Source organism: Leucopleurus acutus, assembly GCF_964270905.1.
Source record: "Leucopleurus acutus genome assembly, chromosome: X".
NCBI classification, from domain to species: Eukaryota; Metazoa; Chordata; class Mammalia; order Artiodactyla; family Delphinidae; genus Leucopleurus; species Leucopleurus acutus.
Window position 1 is genome coordinate 36,692,509 of NC_139148.1, and position 18,936 is coordinate 36,711,444.

General features: G+C 42.8%; 1 protein-coding gene across 9 annotated transcripts in view; it reads right to left on the reverse strand.

Annotated features, from left to right (window-relative positions):
• The window catches only part of CASK (calcium/calmodulin dependent serine protein kinase), a 389,761-nt gene extending 384,019 nt beyond the window's left edge, over positions 1-5,742 (reverse strand). For all 9 annotated transcript variants that reach the window (XM_082865258.1, XM_082865256.1, XM_082865252.1 and 6 more), the window contains exon 1: positions 5,635-5,742. In XM_082865258.1, coding sequence (XP_082721384.1) covers positions 5,635-5,693 — 59 coding nt within the window. In that variant the 5' untranslated portion in view covers positions 5,694-5,742. The remainder of the gene's footprint in view (positions 1-5,634) is intronic.
• Positions 5,743-18,936: the final 13,194 nt, after the last annotated feature.

The following is an 18,936-nucleotide window of genomic DNA, read 5'->3' on the forward strand; positions in this document are numbered from 1 at the left end:
TAAAATGCCTCATATTAGAAGGCATAAATGGCAACTCCCCTTACGAAGTAGGCATGTTAAGTTATAAAAGATTTTTTTTTTACTTGTGGACAATCTATGTCAAAGTTCCTTTAAACTGCTTCTGCCACATTTAAAATGTGAAAACATTTACAAAAATGCAATAATTCAAGGACAATCTCAAAAAGTTAGGTACACTTGCTTCTTTAATTTATTGAGTAGAGCTGTAACTGGAGATGGCTGAAAGAATTTTCAATTTAAAGGAAATATCCAGAAACACAAGGGACATTAGAGAGATGTAGTATGGCAGGTGAAACTGTTGCAGATACAAGGGGAAAATGGAAAGGGGTGAACTGCATGTGTCAAGGCCATAGAACACGTCAGTCATGGAAGGTAAGGGAATCACAGGAAGCATTTATGAAGACAATGTGCAAACCACACTTCAGGAACTCCAAGTCCTAACGCAGTCTGTAAAAAGCGTACGTGAAGATACTCTGAGAAGGTTGTGCACAGGCAGAAAAGCAACTGAGTGGCTCAGTTCCCTCCAAAGTGGTCCCGGAATCAAACTCCATCATCAGGAATCAACACTGCTTACCTCCTTCCAGTAAGGCCTGCCCCACAGCTTGGATCATCCTGGGGCACCAGCACTTTAGCTGGTGACTGTGTTTCTTTTCCCTTGTTACATGACTGTCACTCTGATCAAGCACTTCTTTCGTGGAACATATACTCATTTCTGGAAAAATCTTGGTTCCTTCAGGCTCACACTTGACCTTTTCCTAACATTAAAAACTCGTTTACCTGGGGCTTTCCCTGGTGGCGCAGTGGTTGAGAGTCCGCCTGCCGATGCAGGGGACACGGGTTCGTGCCCCAGTCCAGGAAGATCCCACGTGCCGCGGAGCGGCTGGGCCCATGAGCCATGGCCGCTGGGCCTGCGCATCCGGAGCCTGTGCTCCGCAACGGGAGCGGCCACAGCAGTCAGAGGCCCGCGTACCGCAAAAAAAAAAAAAACTCGTTTACCTACCATGTCTAGCTAAATTTCCCAGGGAAGGTGTTCCAACATGACGTAACACTCGCCCCTGTGGTACTAGAAACCCAAATCACTGGGCAAATCAATATATGTGAAAGTCATAGTAATTGGGACAAATTAGCAAAGCTGAATTTTTCTCTATGCTAAATTATATATTTTACATATTATTAATCTGGTATTTACATAAAGGCTGCATTTAACTCAATTCTCTGGCAAACAGCATTACTGGAATTGCAAGTATGAGATTTAAAGTATATAAGCAACTTAACTATACCCTTTTAATAGAGTGTGTGTCCAAACACAATCCATACTAAACTGATAGATTTCTTAATATTAAATTAAGTCATTATAGTAGACAGCCATCATCAACTGTTATTGAAGCAATCCTTGTTCTGATTGTCATCAGACAATCACCATATTAGCATTAGATGAGTGTCATAAATCAATGTGAATCTTAAAAGACCCAAAAAAATCAAAGCCAAACATAGGCTGAAACAAAATTCTTATACAATAAGACTCAGGAACACAATGTAGAGAAAAAAAAAAAATCCACGTCTTGGTCTTTTGGCTTCAATACTTCCCCCAAAACATTTATTCTAGTTTTTAAAAACCGTAAGCCTCTGAAAAGCCAGTCCCAAAATATTACATACATAACCTAAGTTTTAAACCAATGACTCTCAATCATAGCTGCACATGAGAATCACTTCGAGAGCGTTAAAAAAAAAAATACCAGGACCCACTTCCAGAAATTCTGATTTCATTGCTCTGACACAAGGCCCTTGAATTGATCTTTTTAAAAGCTCCCCTGGTGATTCTAATATGCAGCCAGGTGGAGAACCACTACTTTAATACAGCCTTTTGGGACGATAATTGCTCTGAGGTTGATAAACATGCTTTTTGCCTTTTAATGAGATTTTATTAAAACTACTCAATTCATTCCATAGCTAATGAGCAACTGTTACATTGCAGGCACTGTGTTAAGAGAAAGATGTGTAAGATATATTCCCTGCCCTCAAGAAGCTCCCTGTTAGCTAGGTAGAGAGACCCATAAATAAGTAACTGTAATTAAATATGATAAGTGCTCTTGAGGTGTAAGCAAATACAGCATGCCTCACAAACTTGCATGTCATCCTTGAGCAGGGGTCATGCTGCATCATTCCAATTTTAGTTTATGTCCTACCAAAGCAGGAAAGTCAGAAGTTACAGGTTACTAAATACTGAGGCAAATATTCAGCCTACACAAGGCGAAAAGTGTGCATTTTGCTACTCTCTCTCACAGAAACTGCTGTACCATGAAGGTAGGCATTTCTGTGGTTTAATTTGGATGAATCATTCTAAAATTTCCTTCGTGTAATATTACTAATTATGCACTTGCCTATAAAACCATCAATTTGCAAAAGATACAGTAAATGCTTAGGACCATAAAAATTAGCTGATTACCTCTATTTGCATAATACCTTTCCTTTCCAGTAATTGCTACATTTGCTAAGACAAGAAGTTTTAGGACAATGACAGCATTGGAGATTTGTCTCAGTCTCTTGAAAGATGTTACATGGGAAAATGTCATGGAAACAATAGGCATTCAAGGACCATTTGTAAGACTTTCAAAAATAAAAAGCACAGGGGAAAAGAGTTTAAATTTTTTTTAAAAAGATATGGCATCCTCCCAATATTCATAATGGATCAGGCACCCGATTCCCTGTAAGTTAATGGATGAGTGAGTGAGTAGATAAGTAGTGAGGCAGGTGAGTGTGTGGTCAACTGATGGTAAAAAGGTGAAATCCATTTTAAAGCACTTCAGTGAAAATTTAAACCTGTTAAGCCCTAGGGGTCAAAAACAACTTGTGATGCTAATTTGTTATAAAAGAAAAATCACAATTCCAGAGAACCTGGATAGAAATCAACCAGGTTTTCAGTACAAGTGAGGGCTTTCTGTTTAAATCCAGAGTTGAACAAATTCTGAGTTAAAATGCATGCTGTCAGAGACGCTGTAAGAAAATCTCAAGTGAATTTCAATTTCCAGATCAATATATGCTGAGACAATTTACCGGAGAAAACCTTCAACCTTTACACAGGGTGAGGAACACTATCATTACATTCTCTGCCACAAAGGCTACCTTGAATTCATTATTTCACGGAATGACATATTATAAGCGGCACTGGCCAAGTCAGATTTTGTAGGATACGAATGAGAGTTCACGTTCGCAGTAGTTAAGATAGCCATAGAGGAACTATCACCTCAAAATTAGCTTGCTCCCCATCCTTATGCAGCTCTGAAGCAACAGAGGAGATGAATCTAGTCCTACCAGAGGCGTTTCCTGAAAATATTCTATCAATTATAAGTCAGCAGAATACTGACTGAGCTAATGTGACGCTGACCACTTCTTTTCGATATCCAAAGAGTCACATCATCACTCTTTCAGACCTCAAGGAATCAGAACTAGTTACTAACATTGATTCAATGATGCCTATTTTCCGTTATCACAACAGAATTAACATTTTAATCTCACATTTTCCGATTATGACTCTGCTGGCTCATTTAAATCAAATATAACTAAGACACAACAAACATCATTCCCCCCATGCACACACACACACATAATTATTTGGGGGCTTTGGGGAAACATCTAATTTACCTTCACTGGGTGCCAAGAATGAAGAAACCAAGGAGATTTTTTTTGACATATTTGTCTCTCTAGAACTGTGCTATTCACATATGGCTATTGAGCACTTGAAATGTGGCTAATCCAAATGAGGAACTGAATTTTTCATTTTATTTAATTTTAATTTAGAAAGATACTTGATTCAGTTACTAGAAAACTTTTAGGTATGTTTAGAACAACTTGGGTATGTGAATCTACTTTTGCAAATGCAAATTTTATGAAACTTAAATACAGAACAAGTATTTACGATGACAATTTAGCTTAGTGTCAGAATTGAGATGTGTGGTTAGTGTAAAATACACATTGGATTTTGAAGAGTAAGTATGAAAGAAAGGATGTAAAATAGCTCACTAATGATTTCTATACTGACTACATGTTGAAGTGATAATAGTCTGGATCTATTGGGTAAAAGAAAATATTTTATTAAAATTAATTGCACCCACTTGCTTTTAATCTTTTTAATGTGGCTATTAGAAATTTTACATATATAAAATTACATATGGGGCTCACATTATATATTTTTTGGACCACTCTGCTTCAGAGCACTTCCACAACCACTTTACCAGGGCGCATTTGGATATCCTTCTTCCAGTAGACAGGCTGGTCATGTAACAATAGGGGCAAGGAGTAACACCTCCTTGTATCAACTGGGTCTGAGGAAAGTGTGTAGCAAGCTCTACCCACAATTTCACCATGTGAGGAGACACTGTAATACCCCAGCATGAAAGGAAAATAATAAGTTATCAGCACTTAAACAAATTGAAATCCAGTACTGCAGACAACTTAAAAGAGATAGAGCCAACTGCTCTAAGGTCTTGCTATCATTTCCCAACTGCGGACCTTAAAATAGACGATAAAGCACCGCTTCCAAAAAGAGGCAAAATATTTCAACGGTAGCTATCTAGTAATCCTTAATAACTAAGCAAAAATTTCTCTTAAATCTTATCTCCTCAACTTCTAAAGCCACAGAATACACGCTGAACTAGGAAATCAACTTCAGATCGCCAGCATTTCCCTCACAAGCAAATTAGCAGGATTGTGCACTTGGAATACTGTTTGACAAGAATGAAAAGGAAACTATTCAAAACACATTTAAGGAATGGACAATTAGATGAGGAACTGCAGATTTAATTCTCAATCAGCACTGTGATTAATCTGATTCCCTGCTTTTCCCTAGTGTAATTATACAACACAGATGAAAGGATGAGCATTTGGACTGTCAGTTCTATATTCTGGACCAGCCCGGTGACTCAAAGCAGACGGCGCTACCACGCTAAGCACCATCCCAACAACAGTCGAGGGAAGCCTCGAACATTGATTTAACAGTCATTGCATAACGAGGCATTAAAAATTCGGAAACCCCCAACTCTTTCCACGTTGGTCTACACCAGGTGAAAAATTTGCTGAAACTGAACGCACCCCGTCTTAAATGGCCCCCTCCAATCCGGGCATGGGGTGAACACAAAGGCATCTATCTAATACCCTGCACAATAGACACACACCCCACAATTTAAAACCCTGGCCGTTCTTTCTCTCTCTCTCCACGGAAGCAAAGGAAACGCAAGCTGCTCTTTTCGTTAATGGTCTGTGGTACACGCAAGGTAACAATAAGCCCAACTGTTCCCAGGAAGCAACTATAAAATTGGCTCTGCCACGTCCCTGTGCAACCGTCAGATAAAATGCCGACAGGAGATTTCAGCCAGCCCCACGCCTCATGGGGTGGCCAACCTCGGCTCGTCGGCCTCCACGGATCGCCGAGAAGCCCCCAGACAACCACCCCGCGGGGGGTCCAGGTACACGTCTATAAATACTCCCGGGTGAGGAGGACGAGGGAGGAGGGGGCAGGGCAGGGGGCAGGCCCCGGGCGGGTGCGTGCGGGTGCGGGAGGACCCAGGCATCACTGAAATGCATTTTCCCACACTCCCGCTCCCTCGCGTGGAGACTTACTTGCCGATCACCTCGCACAGCTCGTACACATCCTCGAACAGCACGTCGTCGTCGGCCATGGTCCGGAGGGGACAGTGGCCGCAGCGTGGAGGGCTCCGAAAACGGGGGTGGGGGCGCCAAAGAGCTCAGTGCCCGGCCCCTGGCTCGCCTCCTCCCCTCAGGACCCGCGAGCCCTCGGTGCCGAGGACACTCGAGCGGGGCGGCGAGGCCCGGAGACTGCGGCGCCTTCCTCTGCGGGCGACCGCCCCGGCGCGGGCGGCAGGGCCGGGGCGCTGGAGCGAGGGCGGCCCGGGCCCGGCGCCGCCCGCCCGCCCGCTGCTCCTCGCGCTGCTCGGGCCGCGCTGCCCGGCGTGCGGATCCTCGGGGACCGCGCGGCGCCTCGCTCTCCTCTCGTCAGCCCGCGCGGGCCGCGAGGCCGCGACCGCTCCCTCGGTCGAGGCAGGCTCCGGCGCGGCGCGGGGCAGCTCGTGCTACAGGGGGGGCCGCGGCAGGACCATGGAGGGAAGATCGCCGCGGAGGGAGGTGGCGGCGGCAGATCGGCGCTGGGGACCAGGAGGCGGCGGCAGAGACGCTCCCTCCTCCTTCTCCTCCTTCTGCCGCCGCCGCCCGCCCGCCTGGGAGTGGGAGGGGGCTTCGCGGAACTGGCTCTCCGTGCGGGCGGGAGCCGCGGCCGCCGCCTTCAGCTCCTCCTCCGCCGCCTCGGCCGCCGACCAGCTCGCGAGCCCCGAGCACCCTCCTCGCGCACACGAGCCCTCCTCCCACTCCGGCCGCACGGCTTCCAGAACCACAGGCCCCGCCCACTCCAGCCCGTCGGGAGGCGGTGGCCCAGGGAAAGAGCCCGGGCAGAGCGGCGCATGCGCCCGCCGCGGGCCACGTCACGGCAAACCGGCGGGCGCCGGGAATCTAGAAGGGGCGGGGGGCTGAGGCACGCGGGCGGCATCTGCTTAGGCGGGGGCGGGGCGGGGTCGTCACCCCCGCGACCAAGCAGCGGAAGGGGTCGGGGACAAAAGGCTTGCGACCGAACGCACTTCCTGGGCTCTCTGAGGCGAGAGGCTCGGAAGCCCGGCCGCTCCCTCCTTTTGTAACCAAGAGAAGCCTTTCCCAGTTTCTGCTGGGGGAGGAGGCTGGGAAAGGGTCTTAATGAATGGGAAAGCAAGAACAGAGGCGGCGAGGTTGTCACTCCAGATCTCGCTAGGCGGCTGATGCTTTTAGTGCCACTGTCACTCTTTAATGAAAACGAGGGCTGTGGATGAAGTGTTGTCCACCTACAAGAAAAGGACCAAACAAAAACTGTCCAGGAAGATGTGCAACAACAAATGGCAATTTACAGAGACAGCTTCTCCCGCATTCTGCCCCAAACTCAAATATCTATCCAGCGCCTACACCCACTAGAGACAGCCTAGAGAGAGGTCAGGAAAGCAGGGTCATACAGAGACTTTAAACCCCTTTGTATATTGCCCCCTCCCAAATTCCCACTACCTACTCTGCTCCTTTTACTCCCTACGAATGTTAGGCATGTCAGGATAAAAATGCAACTAGAGGGAGTGTATGGTACAGGGTCAGCCAGGGAGTGAGGTTATGGGTGTTGCCGCTGTGTTAGGTTGTATTCAATATGAAGATTTCTGTTCAACTGAGCATGTGCGGAATGAGCCAACGCCATCAGACAGGTATATGCCTCAGTTGAGGACCAATAAAAAGAAAAAGAAAGTCTTTGTTCCTCTGCACAGCAGAAGTGCCCGATTAGTTCATAAATCAGCTTCTAGAAATCATCTGGTAAAATTCTCAGTACGGTAATTAAAACAAAAAGAAGAAGAGAAAGAAAGAAAGAAAAAAGATAGTATTTACCAAAGAGTGTGAGGGGGTGGAGACAGCCTATTTTCTCTTCAGAAACGTTTTCTGCAAACCCTTGACCACTCCGTTAAGAGGCTGAGAGATTTGCCAGTGTTAAAGATTTGAGTACTAGACCTTTTTTAAACAATGCAAATCAGAGGGAAAATGTAATTGTATGCGAAGGTTTTCCTCCTTTTCCAAAGAGGTTGTGCATTCTCTAGAGAAGGGAGCTTTAGAGCCCGGGAAACATTGCCTCCATTGAGGGGTCCCACAGCTCCAAGTCACTCACTCCAAATTGGCATGTCCACCTGGTACCTAGTGAATAAGGTGTTACTCCATTCTGCCTTGAAGTGTACAGCGACCCTCACCTTGTCAGCTTCGTTTCCTTTCCCCAGTCTAAGTCAGAGCTATGCCAAGTCTTGTCGACTTCATTTTGGGGTTTGTTATCTTCCACAGGAACTTATGCTCAGAGGTTGAAAAGGACAATGACAAAATAAAACAAAAGAAGTGAAGTTGAATAAAAAAGACGACTACAGAGATAGGTTTGCATTCTGCTCATGGAATCACAGCGGGTTTCGATTTGGAAAGAGCCTTAGAGGTCGGCCAATCCCACTCTGTCATTTACAGATGTGGGGTATGCCACCATGATTGGCCTAATTTGGCATTCCCTGGTCTCTGGCCTTGAATGGTGCAAGGTCTTCCAGTCAGCTCAAAGCTCAGGACTTTCCCCTCACTATGGATGTGAAGCACTCTGTTTCTCTCCACCCCATCCCCCAACCATCACACTGGCCTTGAATAAAGAGTATGCACCCTCATTCGCTGCCAGCAGACATCTTGTGCCCATGAGGGTAGTCAGACCTAAGATGAAGGTGGAACTGAGGGGCAACAGGGTGGAGATGTCCTCAATGACGTTATCAATCTCTTGTTTAGCCAACTCTCTACACTTTCCCATCATATAAGGCAATGAATTTCCTTACTGTTTAAGCCATTTTGAGTTGGGTTTTCTGTTACTTTCAAAGGAAGCATCCGACTAATGGTACAACAGATGAAAAAAAAAGTTCAGAGACAAATATATGTCCATGGTCACGTACTTAGCTCAGCATCTAATCTGAACCTAGATCTCCCAGCTTCCAGTGTGGTATTTAGTGATACTGAAGTCCTCTGTAATACAAATCCCTCAGAACTTGTACCATGCTTTGTGGCTAGATGTAGCCCCTCTGTTTTCTACAATTAAAATGACCAAGGCTTTTAAATGAAGTTAATTCTTCTCTGGGTTTCTTCCAAAAACCCAATACTCTTCAAATACGCACACGTATAAATGATCAGGTGTCTATAATTTAGTTCCATTTTAGTTTCCATGAAGAAAGTGTTAACTAGGCGCATCAGTTAGATTGTGTTCAGATGTTAATAATTGAATACTCAATAACAGTGGTATAAACAAATGGGAGGACTTACCTTTCTCCTATAGCAAGGAGTCTGGAGGTGGGTGGTTACTAACATTGTATCAGCTACTCTATGGTGTCATCAGTGACCCAGGTTCTTTCTTTCCACTCTGCCATCCTTGACATGTTAGCTTCTCATTCTCAGGCATGTTGCTTCATCATTACAAGATGACTGCCACAATTTCCAACATCAAAGTGCGTTCAAAGGCAGGAATCAGGAAGGCGGCAAGGGTAGGCAAGGCCGTTTTGCTCCCTCTCCCATCTCTTGTTAGGGAAAGAAAATATCCTTTCCCCATCTCACTGGCCAGAACAGTCACCTGGCAACTTTCACCTGCAAGAGAAGCTGGGGATGCGGGGATCTGACTTTTCCTGCCTATTCTTTGAAGGTGGGCAAGGGAGAAGTAGGTGGGGAATTGGCTCTGGCAGCCAATCAGCAGTATGTCCCATACTATGAAAATCATCAATGAATTAATTCTCTATCGTCATTATGATGTAGATATACGCTGAGTATATAACTGGTAAGTCTTTTTAAAACTTCAGAAACATTAAAAGACCCACAAGGATGGGGTTGCTATTAAACCAATTTGATTCTCAGATGTCAGTGAAAATCTTCAGTGACCTTGAGGTATTGGACTTCACAGTTGCATTAGACATTCTCAGGTTGTTAGGCTCCCACATAATTTCAACATGACACCGATAGACAAGGGGAAAACACGCTCTACAGAAATATTAGCATGAGTACAACACAGAGGTTGGCGTGGCACTGGCGTGGCACGGGGTTAATTTACACAATTCAGGGTGCAGCCTCATTCTGTAGCTATGATTGTTTAAGCATATAAATTATTACTGAATTAATGAATAAAATTAAGAATGGCATGATCTTAAACTGGAATAAAGTTATTTCCTGGTGGTGTAAGCATGATGCTCTAAGCTCAAATGAAAGCCACCATCAGTCTCTCCAGAAAAAGCTGCATACACTAAACTTATACTCCGATATCATGTGGCAAATCATTTATTTTATATTCATTCAATGAATGTCTGTGGTAACCACTGAGGCTAGAGCTACAAATGAGGCAGACATGGTCTCTGCCCACTCCAAGTTTTGTTCTAGAAGAAAACAAGTAACAGACAGGTAATTACAATTAAGAGTGATGGTCGTTAGGGTGTGGGAAGTATGGGGAGTAACTAGCCAAGGGACCTATGGGTCACTGAAGGCCCAACTGAAGAAATGTTTAAATGAAGACTGAAGAAAGAATAGAAATTCACCAGATGAAAGGAGTGGGGGCCAGTTGATTCTAGGTAGAGAGGACAGCATTTATGAAGTCCTGGAAATGAGCAAGAATATGCTATTTTGGAAGAAGAACATGATCTTTTGGAGAAGTAGGTCGTGGCTGGATCACAGAGTGTAGAAAGAAAGCGGTCGGGGTGGGGGTGGGGGGTTAGAGAAATAAGCAGCGACCAGAGAGCAGAATGCATTGAATGCCATTTTTAAGAGTTGACCCATTAAAAGACTGCATATTTCAGTGGCACTAGAGTCTTATGTGTAAACTAAGACCCTCAAAGCCTCATGCACGAACAGAAAACTGTAGCGCTTTTAGGTAACTCTTCCTTTCCCACTTGCTGCACCCTGTCCTCTTGCTTAGTTACTTTTAAAATGGAGATGCTCCCCGTATAAATATAAAATTCCTTAAATTGTCGGAGCCGACACTGTAGGCGCACCACTCAAATCCTCACTGATGGCTTTAACCATTCCTGGGTGCCCCTCCCCCAGCATCAGCATGTTTTTGCTTCCAAAGCCCACACCTGTGGCTTCAGAGGACTTCCCCCATGGAAGTGCCTGGGAGTTTAGGTCTCCCCCATCTGGCTGTTAGTTCAGGAATGTAAAGTCCAGCTACCTTCACAGGGGTCGGGGGTGGGGGGACAACTCTGAGGGGTTACTTATAGCCTGAGCTCCCCTGTGGGGTTAAGCTGCAGCTACTGTCCACAGGACTTTGTTTGCTTCCCACCCCTTCCCTTTCCTACTCCTCTCATTCCCTAACAGGTTTCTCCTGGGAGTACTTTCTTAATAAATCATTTGCTCATAAATGCCCTTATCAGGATCTGCTTTGAGGAAAACCCAACCTAAAGCAACAGTGTTTTTCCTAGTGACAACTGCATCTGAATCATCTGGGAGCTTATGAAAAATGTTAAAAATCTTGATTCCTGGGCCCTACCCAAGGCCTCCTGAATCTCAGTCTCCTGGAGCATGTCACAGGGATTGGTATTTTTATAAGTTCCCCAAGTGAGTCTTGAATATCTAAAAATTAAGAACCATTGCCCTAATGCTGGCCGCTGAATATGCTCTCTGAAAAAACAAAAACGGAAACAAAAAAGGACCTGCGGCTGACTTCTTCACTAGGGTGGAGAAACCATAAGAAATGCAAAACACTTCAGGGAGTAGAAGAGGATCTGAATACAAATGTGTTTCCTTCTGTAAACCACTGTCTAAAGATTCATTTTACCCTTCTTTAATATCAATGAACGAGAAACTGGAACCTTTTGTTTTTCAGTGGAAACAAGATTGCCTTTGGATACAGCGTAGTGTTGGTATACACTGAACATGTTGTAACTCAAAAGTTAACCAAAAGATATCCCTCCATTGAGCCACTTAAGATCACAAGTACTCGCTGGCCTCCTGGGGACACAACACTGTGCTACGTGCTAATGGGGATCGCAATAGTCAGGATTCTTTTGGTTGCAAGTGACAGAACACTCAAACCAGCTTAAACAATACAGAGAATCTATTGGTTCACATAACTGAGAAGTCAAGATGTATGCTAGCTTCACGTGAGGTATGATCCAGGACTCAAATGTTGTCACTGAAGTTCCACTTTCTCCCAGTCATATCATTTTTGCATTCTGTGGTACTGGCTTCATCCTTAGGGTCCACAAGGTGGCCCCCAGAGCTCCAGGCTCTCCCCTTGAAGTGGCAAGACAGCTGCCACTGTTTCACACTTTACATCCGTATATATCAGCATCCAGGACAAGAGAGGAGGAATCTTATCCAGTAGGTCCTGCCCCGTTCTAGGATTCACTCCCTCATTGGCCTGGTATAAGGCACATGACTGTCCCTGAACCAGTCACTGTAGCCAGGGAATGAGAGTCACTGAATAATTTAACCAACCAGGGCTCACCCTTGAGCTGAGTGTGGAATCAATCTCCTGGCCGAGAGTGGAAGGACAAGAAAGGGCCCCAAAGGAGCAGCAGGACACTTTTTGTAGGAGAAGGGCAGAATGAATGGTGGGAGGCCCCCTGTTCTAGTCACCCAAACACTGGCACCTGGCTTTGTCTTAACACTCTACTTCTTTCTCCATGTTCAGCAAGTCACCGGACCCTGTCAATTTTTCTTTCAAAATTCCTTTTAGCTTCTCCCTTTCTCTTCCATTTCTTCAGTCTTCACCACAATGCATTCCCCCATCAACCCATACTTAATGTTGCTTCACTTTACTCACTGGGCTCCTGATTCCAACTGCTTGTCCCATCCTGCTCACCACAGGGAGGCCCAATTCAGGTCCATGAAAGAGAATTCTCAGCATCTATAACAGTGCCTGGTGTGCAGTAGGCATTCAAAAGGTATTTGTTGAATGATGAATGAATGAATGAATGGCCTCATAGCCCTTATCACTTCCTGGAATTCTCTTTTATTTGTTTTGTTTATAGCCTTTCTCCTTCAACCCTTGAACCTAGAAAGTGTCTGGAACATAGTAAATACTCCATATATGTTTATTAAATAAATGGCTATTTGTTTCTCGAATTGGGTTAGAGAATCACTCATAATTAGGAAGAGATTGAGGAGCCAACAGAAACAAAGTGGTTGGATTCTTGGGAAGAAAATGTATACCAGAAGATTTTCATAGAGGAGGGGACAGTCAACAGTATCAAAGCTGAAGAAGTATCAAAGAGAGCAGGGACAGAGAAAATGTCATTGGATTTACTTCCACTAATTCTAGTAGCTGTCTTTTGTGTAGGAAAACAAATGAAAACTTCACACAGCATTTGGATTTTTCCTTCTCTCTTAGCTATGAGAGATTTCAATGGTAAAGTGGGAAATTAAGCTGGTATCTCCTCCTTAATTTCCTTTTCTGTACTTCCTGGTACTGTCTTTCCGGCTGCCACTAAACTGCCACTGTACAAGGTAAAAGTGCACAATCAGCTGCAATGTGTCTAATGGGTGACTTATATTGAGTCTAGCCCTGGCTAACTTGCAAAGAATCAAGTAAGTCACCCTCAACAGAAAGGAGTATGATTTACTATGTTAAGTGCACTGTGGAAAAGGTCAAGTGATTAATAGGTCACCAATATGAAATACAAGCCTATAAACACTGGTAGGTTTAATCATTTACCCTCCCTGGGCACGGATGGAACAGATCCCCTCTGGGGGTCTTTTCTGGCAGTATGAGTCTGCAAAGTTCTAAAGGAGATACTTCCTTCTCCCCATACCTTCTCATAAGTGATACTTTTTTAAAAAATGGAGACCCTTTCCCTGAAAAATCTTTATTCTCACAGAGATAAACTATAATGTCAGAATCTGTACTAATAAGATGTTTTCCATTTTGGCCAAGAGAAAAAAATAACTATTGGGTTTTCCACAGGCTGTTTGTGGTAATTCCCAGATCTGATAGGAACTCTTCAATGACATTTTGCCTTAAGTATTCTAATCAAATATTTCCCATTCAAGCTTATTTACCTTTGTTATCTATTTTAAATTGTCTTGTAAATGGAGACAATAGCAAGATCAAACTAAAGGGAAAAGGTAGAGATTCTAATGGTCTGTAAAGAAATAATGGAAGGACCATTCATTGAGGGCTTATTATAAATGCCAGATACTATGCAAAGACGTTACACATATTTCATTTAATACACATGAGGTAGATATTTTTGCCCTCATTTTACAGATGAGGAAACTGAGACTTGGAGAGACTTGGAGAGAGGTTGAGTAATGTGCCAAGGATTACACAGCTAGAAGCAAAAGGACCAATGTTTGAACCAAGTCTGCCAGATCCCCAAACCTGAATCATTGTGCACCTGACATTGGCTTTCTTGTGTTTCTCTGAAGCAGTAAGTTTTATTTTCTTTTTTTTTCAGATTAAGCAAAGTATGCCTCAGGCAAAGGGAACAATGGGTTGAATAAAAAACAACAATAGTAATAATAATTCCTGCTTACTGAAATTTTATTTAGTGCCGGGCAATGTGCTAAATGTTTTTTAAGCATTTATTTCCTTATTCGATAAAACTTTACTGACCCTTTATTACATAGTAGGCACTGAGTGTATAATAGTGAGCAAAATCAACATGATTCTTGTTCTCTTGGAGCTTATAAGTTAGTGAGAGAGATAGGTATAAATCAAATAACCACAAAGACAAATGCATAATTATTTCCACAAGGGTGCCAAGAGTATTCACTGGGGAAAGGACAGTCTTTTCAACATGTGGTGCTGGGAAAACTGGATATCCACATGCAAAAGAATGAAGCTGGAACCTTACCACATACCATGTAAAAAATTAACTCAAAATGGATCAAAGACCTAAGAGTAAGACCTAAACCTATAAAACTCTTAAAAGAAAACATAGAGGAAAAGCTACATGACATTGGATTTGGCAATACGTTTTTTGGGTATGACACCAAAAGCAGAGGCAATAAAAGTAAAAATAGATGAATTGAATAATATCAAAATTTTAAAATTTTGTGCATCAAAGGACACAATCAAAAACACCCTATGGAATGGGAGAAAATATTTGCAAATCGTATATCTGGTAAGCGGTTAATATCCAGAATATATGAAGAACTCCTACAACTCAACAATAAAAAAAACCAAATAACCCAATTTAAAAATGGGCAAAGGACTTGAATGGACTTATCTCCAGAGAAGATACACAAATGACCAACAAGGATATGAAAAGGTGCACAATCTCATTAATCACTAGGGAAACACAAATCAAAACCACAATGAGATGCATCTCACACTCACTGGGATAGCTGCTACAGTATAGGAAATAAAAACGACACAGAAAATAACCAGTGTTACTGAGGAAGTGGAGAAATTAGAACCCTTGTGCACTGTTCGTGCAAATTTAAAATTATGTAGCTGCTGTGGAAAACAGTATGGCAATTCCTCAAAATATTAAAAATATCAATAGAACTACCATATGATTCAGCAATTCCACTTCTGGGTATACATCTAAAAAAATTGAAGCCAGGGTCTCGGAGAGATTTATACACCCATGATTGTAGCAGCAATATTCACAATAGCCTAAAGGTGGAAACAACCCAAATGTCCATCCATGAATGAACAGATAAACAAAATGTGGTCTATCCATTCAATGAAATGTTATTCAGCTTTAAAAAGGAAGGAGATTGTGCTACATGCTATACCATGGGTGAACCCTGAGAACGTCATACTAAGTGAAATAAGCTAGTCAAAAAAGACAAATAGGGACTTCCCTGTCAGTCCAGTAGTTGGGACTCTGAGCTTCCACTGCAGGGGACACGGGTTTGATCCCTGGTCGGGGAACTAGGATCCTGCATGCCTCACAGTGCGGCCAAAAAAAAAAAAAAAAGACAAATACTGTATGATTTCACAAATATGAGTTATAAAGTGTAGTTAAACTCATAGAAACAGAAAGTAAATTGGTGGTTGCCAGGGGCTGGTAGGGAAGAGGGAATGGGAAGCTATTGTTTAATGGGTATAAAGTTCCAGTTTTGCAAGATGAAAAAGTTCTGGAGGTGGATTGCACAACAATGTGAATATGCTTAACATTGTACACTTAAAAATGATTAAGATGATAAATTTCGTGTTGTATGTATTTTATCACAATTACAAATTTAAAAATCATTCGCGTGTATAATTAAAATATTTATCTCAAATCTTTTTAACAACTCTATGAGAAAGCTTTCTGTGGTACTCATTTTATAGAACAAACCCAGTTTTAAGAGAGACCAAGTCACTTGCCCAAGGTGACACAATTAGTCATAGGTAGAGATGGAATTTGAACCCATTTCCTGAGCCTAAAGTTCATGCTCTGAACTGTCACCCGACTAAGCTAGCCAGGTCTTCAAATGAATCAACCAAATACCTCTCGCTGGGTTTGGTCACTGAGGTTGGAGAAATCCCAGAGCACCCAACAGAGACTGGAGTGTGGGTAGCAGTTGGTGTCAAGGGTGCTGATGAAAGAAGGCTAGTCTCTCATAATTATGCCAGTCCCTCTCCCCTCGCAGCCAATGAGAACTGCATCTAGTGTGGAATCTTGATAGCAGTCTGGTTTCCTTTATTTCTATTCCATAAACTTTCTACGTGTTGCCTTCTACACCAAAGATAATACCTACAACCCAAGTGGAGATAGAGGCTAGAAATTTTTACTGGAGTAGCTGCCTTCAAAGCCTGTTGGCAGGGCAGAATGGCGAATGGGGCCTGGGTGTCTAAGATAAAGCCCTTGATTACATCCCGGAGTACCAGTTAAATCACAGACTGCTTTAGCCTAAAGAAGGTAACAGGTGGATGTGAGCCAGAGAGTACTTTTTGAAGGGAAAGGAAAAAAAACGGTGACAGATGCCCTGGCCGGATGATCCTGGGGGCCGAGGCTCGGGGTGATTACGGCCTATTGGTGCTACTGTAACATGAAAGAAAATGCTCCAGCTGATATCTTGAGCAGACCAACACTGATAGCGTTGTGAAGACTGTGGTCTAGGCCAAGGGAGAAATACAGTCAGCAGGTAGCAAGAATGGACTTGGGGGTAGGCCGAGTGCTACCTGCTTAAGTGGGAACAAACTGGGACAGAACTTTGGTCAAGTGAAGGAATGTAGCCCTGTCATAAGTTCAAAAATACCCAAATAACGTGGAGGGGGTGGACATAGTTCACAGTTGCACAAACAAATAATAGCTTCATTCCCAAAAGGTTTAAAAGTCTCTAGAAATTCTTTTGGACCATGAACTTTAGAATATAAAAGTGGCTGGAAAAGGACTCTGGGCATTTTGATAATGCAGCTTTTCTACCCAACATGATGATTTTCAATAAGAAGAAAAACCTGGGCAAACTGTCTCTCCCCTTAGCCTGTGAGCTACTTTCCTTACAATTACTTTCTCTGAAAGCAATATAACAAATGTTAAAAAGAACACTAGAGTCCAGGATGGTCTGGAGTGAATGTTTTATGGAGACAAGGAATATCATTTGAGTGAATTTATGCCATAAAAGACCACATAGGCCACTTAGAATAGTAAGTTGAGGCTCTCAGGCTGCACTGAGAGATTCCCATTCCCTTACGAATAGTTCAATTAAGGCAACTAAATTATCAGTGGGATTGTGGGAAAACCCACTAAACTTGTACACTTAGAATTCAGAGAATTCTAGGATACAGGGGGTCATTTTTTTAACCTGGGGTTGTTTGAAGCCATGAAACCCGCCATTAAAAGTCATTACAGGCTTCCCTGGTTAAGAATCCGCCTGCCAATGCAGGAGACATGGGTCTGAGCCCTGGTCCGGGAAGATCCCACATGCTGCGGAGCAACTAAGCCCGTGTGCCACAACTACTGAGCGGCTACTCTAGAGCCTTCGAGCCACAGCTACTGAAGCCCATGCACCTAGAGCCTGTGCTCCACAACAAGAGAAGCCACCACAATAAGAAGCCCGGGCACAGCAATGAAGACCCAATGCAGCCATAAATAAATAAATAAATTTATTTAAAAAAAAAAGTCATTACGTCCCTGGGGTAAATCCCAGTTGATCGTGGTGTGTGATCCTTTTAAGGTGCTGTTGGATTCTGTTTGCTAGTATTTTCTTGAGGATTTCTGCATCTATATTCATCAGTGATATTGGTCTATAATTTTCTTTTTTTGTAGTATCTTTGCCTGGTTTTGGTATCAGGGTGATGGTGGCCTCATAGAATGAGGTTGGGAGTGTTCATTCCTCTGCAAGTTTTTGGAAGAGTTTGAGAAGGATGGTGTTAGCTCGTCTCTAAATGTTTGATAGAATTCACCTGTGAAGTCATCTGGTCCTGGCCTTTTGTTTGCTGGAAGATTTTTAATCACAGTTTCAATTTCATTACTTCTGATTGGTGTGTTCTTATTTTCTATTTCTTCCTCATTCAGTCTTGGAAGGTTATACCTTTCTAAGAATTTGTCCATTTCTTCCAGGTTGTCCATTTTATTGGCATAGAGTTGCTTGTACTAGTCTCTTAGGATGCTCTGTATTTCTGCGGTGTCTGTTGTCACTTCTCCTTTTTCATCTCTAATTTTATTGATTTGACTCCTCTCCCTGTTTTTCTTCATGAGTCTGGCTAAAGGCTGATCAGTTTTGCTTATCTTCTCAAAGAACCAGCTTTTAGTTTTATTGATCTTTGCTATTGTTTTCTTTGTTTCTATCTCATTTATTTCTGCTCTGATGTTTATGATTTCTTTCCTTCTACTAACTTTGGGTTTTGTTTGTTCTTCTTTCTCTAGTTCTTTAGGTGTAAGGTTAGAGTGTTTATTTGAGATTTTTCTTGTTTCTTGTGGTAGGATTGTACGCTACAAACTTCCCTCTTAGAACTGCTTTTGCTGCATCCCATACATTTTGGATCACCGTGTTTTTGTTTTCATTTGTCTCTAGGTATTTTTTTCTCTCCTCTTTGATTTCTTCAGTCATCTCTTGGTTATTTAGTAACATATTGTTTAGCCTCCATGTGTTTGTGTTTCTTACCTTTTTTTCCCTGTAACTGATTTCTAATCTCATAGCACTGTGGTCAGAAAAGATGCTTGATATGATTTCAATTTTCTTAAATTTACCGAGCCTTGATTTGTGAGCCAAGATATGATCTATCCTGGAGAATGTTCCATGTGCACTTAAGAAGAAAGTGTAAATCAAGAGATATACACAAATCAATCAATGTGATACAACATATTAACAGATGGAAGAATAAAAACCATATGATGATCTCAATATATGCAGAAAAAGCTTCTGACAAAATTCAACACCCATTTATGATAAAAACTCTCCAGAAAGTGGGCATAGGGGGAA